The sequence below is a fragment of the Procambarus clarkii genome, chromosome 22, assembly GCF_040958095.1.
Source record: "Procambarus clarkii isolate CNS0578487 chromosome 22, FALCON_Pclarkii_2.0, whole genome shotgun sequence".
Taxonomy (NCBI): domain Eukaryota; kingdom Metazoa; phylum Arthropoda; class Malacostraca; order Decapoda; family Cambaridae; genus Procambarus; species Procambarus clarkii.
Window position 1 is genome coordinate 10,185,326 of NC_091171.1, and position 13,491 is coordinate 10,198,816.

General features: G+C 53.2%; 1 protein-coding gene across 1 annotated transcript in view; it reads left to right on the forward strand.

Annotated features, from left to right (window-relative positions):
* The window catches only part of LOC123757359 (microtubule-associated protein futsch), a 212,998-nt gene that overhangs the window by 69,026 nt on the left and 130,481 nt on the right, over positions 1 to 13,491 (forward strand). The window contains exon 3 of the mRNA XM_045740927.2: positions 9,520 to 9,684. Coding sequence (XP_045596883.2) covers positions 9,520 to 9,684 — 165 coding nt within the window. The remainder of the gene's footprint in view (positions 1 to 9,519; positions 9,685 to 13,491) is intronic.

Below are 13,491 nucleotides of genomic sequence, written 5' to 3' on the forward strand. Positions count from 1 at the left end.
CTTGTGGCCGTTTGGGCTCCTTGTAGCCGTTTGGGCTCCTTGTAGCCGTTTGGGCTCCTTGTAGCCGTTTGGGCTCCTTGTAGCCATTTGGGCTCCTTGTAGCCGTTTGGGCTCCTTGTAGCCGTTTGGGCTCCTTTGTAGCCGTTTGGGCTCCTTTGTAGCCGTTTGGGCTCCTTGTAGCCGCTTGGGCTCTTTGTGGCCGCTTGGGCTCTTTGTGGCCGTTTGGGCTCCTTGTGGCCGTTTGGGCTCCTTGTGGCCGTTTGGGCTCCTTGTAGCCGTTTGGGCTCCTTGTAGCCGTTTGGGCTCCTTGTAGCCGTTTGGGCTCCTTGTAGCCATTTGGGCTCCTTGTAGCCGTTTGGGCTCCTTGTAGCCATTTGGGCTCCTTGTAGCCGTTTGGGCTCCTTTGTAGCCGTTTGGGCTCCTTTGTAGCCGTTTGGGCTCCTTGTAGCCGCTTGGGCTCCTTGTAGCCGCTTGGGCTCCTTGTGGCCGCTTGGGCTCTTTGTGGCCGTTTGGGCTCCTTGTGGCCGTTTGGGCTCCTTGTGGCCGTTTGGGCTCCTTGTAGCCGTTTGGGCTCCTTGTAGCCATTTGGGCTCCTCGTAGCCGTTTGGGCTCCTTGTAGCCATTTGGGCTCCTTGTAGCCGTTTGGGCTCCTTGTAGCCATTTGGGCTCCTTGTAGCCGTTTGGGCTCCTTTGTAGCCGTTTGGGCTCCTTTGTAGCCGTTTGGGCTCCTTGTGGCCGCTTGGGCTCTTTGTGGCCGCTTGGGCTCTTTGTGGCCGTTTGGGCTCCTTGTGGCCGTTTGGGCTCCTTGTGGCCGTTTGGGCTCCTTGTAGCCGTTTGGGCTCCTTGTAGCCGTTTGGGCTCCTTGTAGCCATTTGGGCTCCTTGTAGCCGTTTGGGCTCCTTTGTAGCCGTTTGGGCTCCTTTGTAGCCGTTTGGGCTCCTTGTAGCCGTTTGGGCTCCTTGTAGCCGTTTGGGCTCCTTTGTAGCCGTTTGGGCTCCTTTGTAGCCGTTTGGGCTCCTTGTAGCCGCTTGGGCTCTTTGTGGCCGCTTGGGCTCTTTGTGGCCGTTTGGGCTCCTTGTGGCCGTTTGGGCTCCTTGTGGCCGTTTGGGCTCCTTGTAGCTGTTTGGGCTCCTTGTAGCCATTTGGGCTCCTTGTAGCCGTTTGGGCTCCTTTGTAGCCGTTTGGGCTCCTTTGTAGCCGTTTGGGCTCCTTGTCGCCGTTTGGGCTCCTTGTAGCAGTTTGGGCTCCTGACGCCAGTTGGGCTCCTTGTAGCAGTTTGGGCTCCTGACGCCAGTTGGGCTGCTTGTCGCCGGTTAGGCTGCTTCTCGCCTTGTTGGGCTCCTTGTAGCCGGTTGGGCTACTTCTCGCCTGGTTGGGCTACTTCTCGCCTGGTTGGGCTACTTTTCTTTCGCGTCCTGCACATGCGCCGTGGGAGTTTGTTTTGGTTCCAGTTGGTTTGCACACGTGTTCTGCATCCATTTTCTTAATTCAATCCGTGCCCCGTTGCTTTGGGGGTGTTCTGGGGTGCCGCTGTGGGGAAGTCACAAGGTTTTTCCCTGCGTTCTAGGGTGGGGAGCCTCCTTTGCTGCTCCCCTCCTCTCCAGCATGGGCGCCCTGGCCGCCTCCGGCGGATGCGGACTCGAAAGCTTGCGTCATGGCCCTTCAGCGCCTATGTTCTGTAGGTGAGTTGGTGCGGTTTAGCGTCTCCTTCGTCCTGACGCTGATTTGTTTTTGGGAGTAGGAATGGGTGTACATACGTACTTGAGAACGTGGACCGTGTCACCCGAGGTACCTACTGCAGGGCTATTAGCCCATACAGGGCAGCTCTTGTTCTCTCCACCTGATTCCTTCCTTGGTTCATGGGTGTCTGCGGGTGGCCTCTTGGCCCTTCCGAGGCGGCTCCTGCCTGTACTCCTCCTGCCCCATCTCCTATGCTTGTCTAACCTTGCTTGAGTTTGGGGCCCCGCCTCCACCTTGTTCCGCAGTGCAACGGTGGGGGTGCCTGTTCGGTTGTACGTTTTCCTGTGTCGGAGGTTTTGTGTTCGCCTCCTTGTGTTTGCAGGTTGGGTTCTGGCTCTTTGGTTCCGCCTCTCCCCTGTCGTTTGCCTGTCGGGCGGATTCTGTGCTTCTTGGGCGCTTCTATCTCTGATCTTGGGGCTGTGTACGGGGTCAGCCCATGCTGGGCTGCCTAATGTGTTCCTTTGATTGCCTGTTACACTGCACACGTTTCTTCTACCGTCCCTGTGGCTCAGTTGGGTGCTCGGTTTCCGCCTGTGTCCCATTGTGTGCCACTCGTGTATGATTTATCTGTCTTCTGTCGCTTCCTCAGGGAGTGTGGTGACGTTTTGCTGCGGTTTTGGTACTGCAGCTGCGTGTCGGGGTTGGTTGTGGCATTATGTTCGGCCCTTCCGTGCTCCCTCTGGGGCTCTCCTTCTTTGCCGGTCTTGCTGTGCCGGGCCTGGTTTTTCCATGTTCCTTGGATTCTCTGTCTTGTCCTCGCCTCATTGTGCTGGCTGGGGATGAGCTTGGGGTCTTCGTCTCGCCCCTTGCCTATCCTCCGGTTTCGGTTCAAGTTCCAGAGCCTAGTGGGCTCCCTTCCTTCGTGTTTTTCACGGCTGCCCCGGGGTTTTTCTTGACGCTGGGGCTTATAGGGGACAGCTCGGCCCCGGGGCCTGCAGGGTGGGTTCCCGGGGCTGGGGTGGGGCTAATGTGAGGGGCCTTAGGCCCCGTTGGTCCCTGTCGGGTTGTTTCTACCCCTCTGGGCGGGGCTTGCAGTTTTGTGGTGTGGGGTATTTCCGTTCCCCCTCTCCGCACGTGCTTTGTGGGTGTCGGCCCCTCCCTGGGCTCGGTTTCCTTGTCCATTGTGCCCGTTGTTTCCGTCCTGTCGGTGGGTGCTTTTCTACGGTCTTCGCCCCTTTTTTCCGGGACGGGCCTTCTCCGTCATGTCCCCCTCTTCTTGGGGTTTCTGCATGACTTTTGGTCTTGGGTGCGACAGGGTTTTTGTGCCTTCGTCCTTTGTGTTTGCTTCTTTTTGTTCTCGAGGGTTCGGGACGGTGTTACTCCTTCCCGTTTTCTGGTACATCTGTCGTCTTTCGGTTGAGCTTCCCACCAGTCCTTTCTAAGGCTTGTGGGTCCTCTTCCCGGCAGCTTCTGGGTGTTTGGCCTTTTTGTTCTTTTGTACATGTCTCTTCGCGCTGTCTCGGCGCTACTCGTTTTCCTGGGGGCGATTTTGCTCCTCTTAATGTGTCTTTTCGCTCCTTCCCTTCTGCAGGATGTTGGTGCGGGACAGCTCCTTATGCGGGTTCCTTCCCTGTCAACTGCACTTGTGGCGGTGGACTTGCACGCTTGTGGCATTTTCGTTTTGGTCCTGCTTTTTCTTTTCCCTCCTGGGGCTGTCATAGGATTTGCTTGCGGAGGATGTAGAGGCGCTTGGGGCCGTTCCTGGGTCTGGCACCTTGGTTTCTGCTGCTAGCTTTCGGCATCGATATTCCTTCTGCGCCTTTCGCAGGCTGTATCGTGCGTTATTTCACCTCCGGCCTGCTTATGCACTGCCTATGTCGTCCTGGTCTTTGGACAGGGTGCTCTCCTGTTTTTCTTCTCCTTGGTGGTTGTGGCTCCTTGGGGTCAGGTTTGCTTTGCCTCGGCTTTCTTTTGGCATTGGCCTCTGGGGGTCGTGTGGCAGAGCTTCTTGCTCTTCTCAGGTGCAGTGGTTTTTGGTTCCTATGGTCGTGGTCATAGGTTTCTTCATCTGCGGCCGTTCTCCCTTTTTCTGGCGAATGATGTGCCTGCTGCTTTCCGGAGGGGTCCTTGGGTTGTTGTCTCGACTTTGTGTTGAGGAGTGGTTCACCGACCGCCTCCCGGGTATGTCCCCTTGTTTTCTTAGGTAGTCTTTGGTGAAGTAGCTCCGGGGAGCCGTAGGGGCTCCCCCAGAAAACCAGCGTTGAATGTAATGAAACGCCATTTTCTGGGGGAGTCCCGGAGGCTCCCTGGCACCCTCCTGCCCTCCGGTCGGCGGGTTTTTTTGCGGTTTTGATATCCAGCCTCAGAATTGGGGCGGGGATCGCCGGCGCGGGGGTCTTGGGCTCCCCCTTCCCCCTCCCGGGGAGGGGGGAGCTGCGCAGACATGCGACGCGGCTCGTGTGACGTAATGCTTGTTAGTTCGTTTTCCTGGGGGAGTTCTGTCCACTCATTTGTCGATCTTTGTTGTTAACCAGAATAGGGGTTTGTTTTGTGGCGCTTACCTTTTTGGGTGCCTGTTCCGGTCGATGGCAGATATAGAATGCTCCAAATCACATGTGCATTTCTATGGGCCATTGCTCCCCGTGCCTCTCTGAGGGGGCCAGGTTCTGGCTCGTGGTCCTCGGTAGGCCTAGAACTCCATCCACATCGACTGATGCAAAATAGTTAGGGTATCCATATCAGCCATGGATAGCGCCGGGGAGCCTCCGGGACTCACCCAGAAAATGGCGTTTCATTACATTCAGCGCTGGTTTTTTTAGGTCCAGACAGATGCAGTACACCCAACCATCTCTTTCCTGTAAAATCTCTGTGGCTCGATCATAGAAACTGAGTAAATTCGTTACACAGGATCTTCCAGATCGAAAACCATACTGTCTGTCTGATATTATATCGTTTTTCTCCAGGTGTTCTACCCATTTAGTTTTATTTATTTTTCCAATATTTTGACTATTACACTTGTCAATGATACAGGTCTATACTTGAGGGGGTCTTCCCTGCTGCCACTTTTGTACATTGGGACGATGTTAGCCTTTTTCAACACATCAGCTACAACTCCTTTACACAGGGATGTCTGAAAAATCAGTTGAAGTGGAATGCTGAGCTCAGGTGCATATTCTCTCAGAACCCATGGTGAAACTCCATCTGGACCAACTGCTTTGTTCTTACTTAGCTCCTTTAGCATTTTCTCCACTTCATCTCTAGACACCTCTATGTGCTCTATGCTGTTCTCTGGAATTCTTATTGTGTCTGGTTCCCTGAAGATTTCATTTTGTATAAACACACTTGGGAACTTTTCGTTTAATGTTTCATACATTTCTTTTTCATTTTCTGTGAATCTATTTCCCATTTTCAACCTCTGAATATTATCCTTTACCTGCAATTTGTTGTTTATAAATTTATAGAATAGGCCTGGTTCTGTTTTACATTTGTCCACAATCCCTTTTTCAAAATTTCTTTCTGCCTCTCTCCTCACTGCCGTGTAGATGTTACTCGCATCTTTGTATCGCTGGTATTTTTTGGGGTTTGGCCTCTTCTGGTGTTGATTACATTTTTGTATCTTTTGGTCTCTGGCCCTCTCGCAATTTCTGTCAAACCAATCTTGTTTCCTAGTTCTGCATCTCTGCTTTGGAATAAATTTTTTTGTGCCTTTATCATATATTTCACAAAACTTGACATACATATTTACTTCATATCCTAACAGCAAGTCTTTCCAGTCAATTTTCCTAATGAAATGTCTGAGTTCCCCGTAATGACCTCTCCTGAAATTGTAAGGAAAAATTTATTTCCTTATAAATAAATCCTGATTAAATCCTGAGTCTTAAGCAATCAGCGCTACTCTTATGGTGGTTGTGCGAGATGGGATTACTATTCTCAGGTACTGAGCTGCATGTGCTTAGGGTTATCCCTAAGTAACTATCCTGATGTCCTTACTATTAAGAGTACAGGCTACATCCGCGTTGCATGCTCGATTTAGGTTGCTACACCGCACTAGGTTGGTTTCCCACCCGGATGCCCCAGTGCCGCCCCGTTTTGGTTAGGTGTTGTTCGCCCCGTTTAGGTTAGGTGTTGTTCGCCCCTTTTCCCTCCCTGTTCCTGGCTCCTGACTGTCTGCGGGGTTTCGGGGTTGGGGCGGGGTTTCGTTGGTGCCGAGAGTCGGGTGGCTTCGGGGGCTGTCCCGGTCGGGGGCTGTCCTGATCCCCGAAGTCCCCCGGGACTTTGCGGATCTGCGTTTTTTTTTTGGACTTGTTCTGTCTGCGCCCTGGATTCTTTGCCCCTCTTCTGATGACTGTTGTCTCTGGTCCGGCTTCTGTTGGGGCCGGATGCCAGGATGGTGTCCCTCGACCTCCGAGTCACTTCTTGGCACGGTCTTCTCCAGGGCTCCGGGACTGGCACAGTTGGTGGTTGGGCTTCAGGCTTGCCGCTTTCGTTGCCTTCCATAGTTTGTATTTGGCACCTCGCATCTTTACGCTTCTTTACCGGGTCTTGGTGACCTGTCTTTACGTCTGCTCGGGATTCGGTTTCTGGCCTACCTGGACGACTGGCTGGTGTTGGCTCCCAGTCGGTCTGCTTGTCTGCTCGCCAGGGGTGTAGTTCTTTCCCAGCTCGCTGGGTTTGGGTTCCTGGTGAACTGGAGGATAGTCCATCTGATTCTGTCCTGGGTTAGGACCTGGCTGGGTTTTGTTTGGGACTCTCAGACCTCTTCTTTGTCTTTCCCTCCAGAAGCATTGCTGTAGCTGCAGTCCCGCCTTCGGCGGTTTCTGAGGGGGGGTCCCGGGTCACTTGGCGGTTGCTCGAGCAGTTGTGCGGGGGTCTGAACTTCACCGTGCTGGTCTACCCACCGGGTCAGGTTTGGCTTCGGCGTCTGTTTGGGTTCCTTTGGGGATGCCCCTTCTGCCTCTCTCGCGATCGTTGGGTTCGTCCTCAGGGGACCTTGTGTCAGTTGCTGCATTGCCAGCTTCCTCTTCGGGGTTTTCGGGGTTCAGTGCCTTGGCACTTACTCGAGCCTTCGCTCAATGTGTTCATGGACGGGTCATCTCTCGGCTGGAGCTTTGTGACCAATGCTCGCCAGGATGGCTGGGGATGGTGGGGTTCGTCTTTCCGTCGGGCTCACAGCACGGTTCGGGAGTTTGCGGTGGTCTGGTTTGTGCTTCGGAGGGTTCGGGTCACTAGGGGTCACTCTACCATCCGGCTCCATTCAGACTGTTCTCCGGTCGTTCATTGCCTGAACCACGAGGGGGTTCTCTTTGGCCCCTTGCCTCTTTGGGGTTGGTCCCTTCGAGTGGCTCGTCAGCTGGATTCTCGGGGTTTGGCACTCCATGCGGTTCATGTCCAAGGAGTGTCCAGCGTTCAGGCAGACGGCCTGTCTCGGTTCATTCCCCTATTCACTGAATGGACGGTTGACGCCGACTTGTTTCGTTGGCTCTGCCAGACGTCCGGGCTCCCGATCATGGACATCTTCGCGTCGGCATGGTCTCGGCGTCTCCTATTCTATGTGGCGCCCTTCCCCGCCTGTGAGGTGTTCGCGGTGGATGCCTTTCAGCAGGACTGGTCGAGGTGGGGTTACCTGTACCTCTTGCCCCCGGTCTAGCTGTTGCTTCTTCAGGTTCTGGCTCGGTTGGAGTCCTTCCCATGGAGAGTAGTCCTCGTGGCCCCTTGGTGGCTGGCCCAGCCTTGGTTTCAGGCGCAGCCTGCTTGGTGTCCGAACCTGGGGCGTTTTCCCGTGGCTCCGCCTCTTTCGGCAGGTCAGACCGGTTCGGTACGGGGCTGGTTCGGCCTTCTCCTCTGCTCTTCGCTTCTGGTCTTTTTGAAGCAGGTTTATCATATCTATGGTGATCAGGTGGCTTCATTGATGGTGTCCCACCTGCGAGCTTTGTTTTGGCGACTGTATGAAGTTTCCTGGCATTCCTTTCGCCATTTTCTTGCTCCTCGTAAGTTGTCTTCTCTTTCGGATTGGGTTGTCTTTTCCTTTCTTGTTTTTTTCAGGACCGTCATTTGATGCTTCTTACTGTCACCTCGTATCGTTTAGCGCTAGTGGAGCCGCTCCAGCTTGCATTCGGGGTGGACGTCACATCCGCCCTGTTCCGTACGCTTTCTCGTGTTTTGTTTCACCTCCGGCCTGCTCATGCGCTGCCTGAGCCATCCTGGTCTTTGGACAGTGCTCTCTTATCTTTCCTCTCCTCGGTTTGTGGTGGCCCCTTCAGTTCAAGGTTGTTTTTCCAAGGTCCTGTTTTTGTTGACGTTGGCCTCTGGGGGTCGGGTCGAGGAGCTTCCTGCTCTCCTCTGGCACAGGGGTTTCTGCTCTTTTGGTCCTGGTGGCAGGTTTGTACGTTTGCAGCCTTCTCTGTCTTTTCTGGCAAAGAACAAGACGGCTGCTTTCCGAAGGGGTCCTTGGGTTATTGATGCTTGGTTGGTTCGGCCGGGGGTGCATCATGTTTTGTGTCCAGTTGCGGCTCTTTGCCGTTACCTGCGTGCCTCGACTGTGATGGCTGGGGATGTGCTTTGGGTTGATCCGGTTTCCCTCATTCCCTGTTCTGGGGCTCGGGTCTCCCAGGTCGTCCGCAGGGTTATTAAGTCTAGCCAGCCTGCGGTCTATCCTCGCGTCCATGACGTTCAGAAGTTTGTAGCTTTGGCTGCTGTGTTTGGTAACGTGTCTTGGGCTAATTTTCGGGCGCGGGGATTTTGGAAGTCGAACAGGGTCCTGGCTGCCCGTTAATTGGTGAGCGTGTCTGCTCCTGGGCATTCTTGTGTTGCTTTGGGTCGCAGGTTGCAGCCAGTTTCCTCAACTTCGTGTTGAGGAGTTTGTGGCAGCCGCCTCCCGGGTCAGTCCCTCTTTTCCTTCTCTTTGGGTATGTAGCTCCAGGGAGCCATAGGGGCAGAAAACCAGTGTTGAATGTATTGAAACGCCATTTTCTGGGTGAGCCCGGAGGCTCTGTGGCAACCCTCCCTCCCACCGGTCGGCGGTTTTTCGCGTTGGTTGAAGTTTAGCTTCCAAACTGGAGTGCTATGCAGCTGGCGCAGTGAGGTCCTGGGGCCTCCCCTCCCCCTGTCGAGGAGGGGAGGGCTGCTCGGACGAGCTGCGAGGCAGTAGTGTATTACGTTTGCTTGTTTCCTTGTTTCCTTAGGATTAAAGGGAGTTCAACCTCTCTGTTCGGTTTTTGTTGTTAGTTTCTTATCATGTGGGGTTTTTGTTATGCCTACCTTTCTGGGTGCCTAACCCCAGTCGATTGCAGATAAGGAAAACCCCCAACCACAGGGGGGGGGGTTTCCAGGGCCATTGCTCCCTGAAACCTCTCTCAAGGGGCCAGGTTCTGGCACTGGTCCCTGGTAGGTCTGAACTCCATAGCTAATGTCCCGGTCTAATATAAAATTCATTAGCCCGATTAGCTCCAGGGAGCCTCAGGGGCTCACCCAGAAAATGGCGTTTCATTACATTCAATGCTGGTTTTTGTCTGTAACCATTAAAATCTATCATTTGTTTGTAACTATTTCTTGATGGTGACATTTGTTAATTTAACCAACAGGACAGAATATATGGTTACATCTGTTACATGAAAACCACTCTCTCTTGATGCCATGTAAAAAATTTACTGTACATCCAAGTCCTTCTCATAACATAATTATATTTTAAGTTGCGTTATTTTGTTACTTTACCTATAGTCAAATTAATAACCTTACTGGAGCTACAATACAATGAATATTATTTGATTTGCATTAAATTTAAAGTACAGTAGTGATGATATAATTATTTATCACAGTAATAATAATTAATATCTTTGCTAGCAACTGGATGAAAGAAATCACTGGAAAGAGGGCAAGTGCAAGTATCAGTCAAGTTCTTTGCATGACTATGTTTGTCCAGATGGTAAGCGATGTAGTAATGAAAATGGAGACCATCGCACAAGCCAGAGAAAAAAACAAGACCATTACCAGACCAAGCAATATCAGGTTAGTGATAGAAGTTGTACTGACAAGAAGTTTTACATACAGAAGGGGTCCCAATACTGTAGGGGAGCCCCGTCAGCTCCCTAAAGCTGTCAAACTGACATGTGCCATATTAGTTTGGTGCCATCAGTCCTTGTTCTGTTTCCTGCTATTTCCAGAGGACTGTGTTGCTCAGTTTCCATCAGCAGCTTCTACTAGTTGCCACCCCATTTCTGATTTGTTGGGAAGTAGGGGGGGGGGGCATTCTTGCTCCTCTCGGGGTGGTCATGCCAGAGCTTGGGTTTTGGTAGGTCGAGGTAGGCCTTTGGGGCCAGTTTTGGAGCCAGTGTGTCTGTGGGGAATTTCTACCAGCAGGAATTTATTTATTTATTTAATTTTATTTTAATTTATTATTCAAACCGGAAGCCCCTCCGACTCCGTGGAGCTATCAGACTGATATGCGATATATTAGTCTGGGGCATAAGTCAATTGGAGTTCAGCCTACCGGAGACCACGAGCCAGAACCTGGCCCCTTCAGAGAGGCAAAGGGAGCAATGGCCTGTGGAAACCCCCTTGTACTTGGGGGCATTCCATGTCTGCCATCTTCTTGAGGTTATCTTGAGATGATTTCGGGGTTTAGTGTCCCCGCGGCCCAGTCCTCGACCAGGCCTCCACCCCCAGGAAGCAGCCCGTGACAGTTGACTAACTTCCAGGTATCTATTTACTGCTAAGTAACAGGGGCATCAGGGTGAAAGAAACTCTGCCCATTGTTTCTTCCCTGCACCCGGGATCTAACCTGGGACCACAGGATCACGCGTCCAGTGTTCTGTCCGCTTAGCCACCGGCATCGACCGGGGTTAGCACCCAGAACGGTAGGCATAACAAAACGAAGACCGAACACAGAGGCAGAACTCCCCCAACCTTTAAAAACAAGCAAGCGTCACACCCTGCCGCCACGCCACTTGTCCGCGCAGCCTTCCACTCCCCGGGCGGGGGAGGGGGGAGCCCCGGTCCCCCCGTGCCAGCTATTCATATTACCAGTTCTTTGGCTGATGCAATCTGGGGGCGGTCTTCAACTCTGGCCTCAGATTCTTGGCATTTGTGTACCTTCGTGTTGTGTTATGCTGTGTGTGGTGCGGTGGCCAGGAGAAACTTATGGGAAGCCGGGAGACTGATTTCTCAATCTTCCTCAAACACACTCAAACTTTTTGTGCATAATCTACATGGTAAATGCTCCAACTTTTAATAATGGTTCAATGTCATAATATGAACAAGAAAAAAAACAGGGTTGAAGGTAATGAAACACCATTTTCTGGGTGAGCCCCGGAGGCTCCCTGGAGCTTATGTATGTTATATTAGACCGAGACATTAGTTATGGAGTTCAGACCTACCAGGGACCAGCGTCAGAACCTGGCCCCTTCAGAGAAGTTTCAGGGAGCAATGGCCCTGGAAACCCCATTATGGTTGGGGGTTTTCCTTATCTGCCATTGACCGGGCTAGGCACCCAGAAAGGTAGGTGTAACAAAACAAACCCCACATGGTAAGAAACTACAACAAAAACCGAACAGAGAGGTAGAAACTCCCTACAATCCCAAGGAAACAATCAAACAATCAATTTACTGCCGCGCCGGTCGTCCGCGCAGCCCTCCCCTCCCCGGGAGGGGGAGGGGAGGCCCTGGACCTCACCACGCCAGCTGCCTTCAGTTCGGAAACTAGGCTTCAACCAACGCGAAAAACCCCGCCGACCAGATGGGGCTACCACAAACTGAGAAGAGGAAGGATAAAAGGGCACCCTGATCAAGGACCAGGATTGCTCAGGCGGGGCATGAGCAGGCTGGAGGTGAAACAACACGAGAAGCGTATGGAACAGCGCGGATGTGACGTCCACCCCGAACCCAAGCCAGAATGGCTCCGCCAGTGCCGCACAATACGAGGTGACAGTAAGAAGCATCAATTAACAGTCCTGAAAAACCCAAGAAAGGACAAGACAACCCGATGCGAAAGAGAAGACAACCTACAAAGAGCAAGAAAATGGCGAAAAGAAATGCCAGGAACGCCATACTATCGCCGAGACAAAGCTCGCAGGTGGAACACCATCAACTAAGCCACCTGATCACCATACAGATGGTGATACACCCGCGTCAGCAGAGCAGACGCGAAGAGCCGAGGAGCAGACCGAACTAGTCACATACAGGTCCGATATGCCGAATGAGGCTGAGCCGTGGGAAACATCCCGGGTTCGGACACCTATCAAGCAGTGTCTGAAAACAAAGCTGGGCAAGCCACCAAAGGACCATGAGGACTACTCTCCCTGGGAATGACTCCAACCGAGCTAGAACCTGAAGCAACAGCTGGATTGGGAGAAGAGGAATAGGTAACTCCACCTTGACCAGTCCTGCCGAAGGCATCCACCGTGAATGCCTCGCAGGCGGGTGAAGGCGCCATATAGAATGGGAGATGCCGAGACCACGCCGACACGAAGATGTCCATGTCCAGGAGTCCGTACGTCCGGCAGTGCCAACAAAATGAGATGGCGATGACCAGCCAAACCGTGAACAGAGGAATGAACTGAGACAGGCCGTCTGCCAGGACGCAGGACACCCTGGACATGAAATGCACAGCTAGCCAAACCCCAAGGATCCAGCAGATAAGCCACTTGAAGGGACCAACCCCAAAGGTCAAGGACCTAAGAGAATCCCCATGGTTCCGGTTATGAACCGCTGAATGACAGTTTGAATGGAGCCGGATGGGAGAGCTCCGAGTGACCCGAACTCTCCGAAGCGCAAACCAAACAGCCACGAACTCCCGAACTGTGCTGTGAGGCCGACGGACGGATGGACCCCACCATCCCCGGCTGGCCTGGTGAGCAATGGCCACAAAGCCCCAGCTGAGAGATGGACTCATCCGTGAACACGTCAAGCGAAGACTCGGGGAGGCGCTAAGGCACGAAACCCCCAAAACCCCAAGAGGAAGTCAGTGATGCAGCATCAACACAAGATCCCTTGAGGACAAACCCAACGATTGCGAGAGAGGCGGAAGGGGGTCCCCGAAGAAACCGAACAGCATGGCGAAGTTCAGACTCCTGCACAATCGCTCGAGCAACCGCCAAGTGACCCGGGACCCCTCATAAACAGCCGAAGGCAGTACCACAGCCGCAGCGACGATTCTGGAGGGAAAGACAAAGAAGCGGTCCAAGAGTCCTAAACAAGACCCAGCCAAGTTCGAACACGGGATGGAACCAGATGGAGTGGCCTCCAGATCATCAAGAATCCGAACCCAGAAATCTGGAAAGAACCACACCCCTGGTGAGCAAACAAGCGTACCGACTGGGAGCCCACTGGACCAGTCGTCGAGATAGGCCAGGAACCGAATCCCGAGCAGACGCAGACAGGTCACCAAGATCTGGTAATGACGAGTAATACACTAAGTGCCAATTACAAACTAGGGAAGGCAACAAAACTGGCAAGCCTGAAGCCCACCACCAACTGTGCCAGTCCTGTAACCCTGGAGAGGAACGTGCCAAGAAGTGATCTGGACGTCCAGGGACACCATCCAGGCACCCGGCCCCAACAGAAACCGGACCGGAGACAACAGTCTTCCGAAAAGGGCAAAGAATCCAGGGCGCAGACTGCATAAGTCCAGAAGAACCACAAGGCCCATGTCTGCACTAGAACAGGCGGGAACCGCGGAAGGATGGGACGGAGCAACCACGTTCAAACGCACCCACACCAAGATGACATAATGAAACACAGGGGAAGAAGCCCACCCTGCTAGCCCCGAACCCCCCAAAGGGGGAGAAGCCGCCCGACGCCACCAGAGGTCGGAAGACAA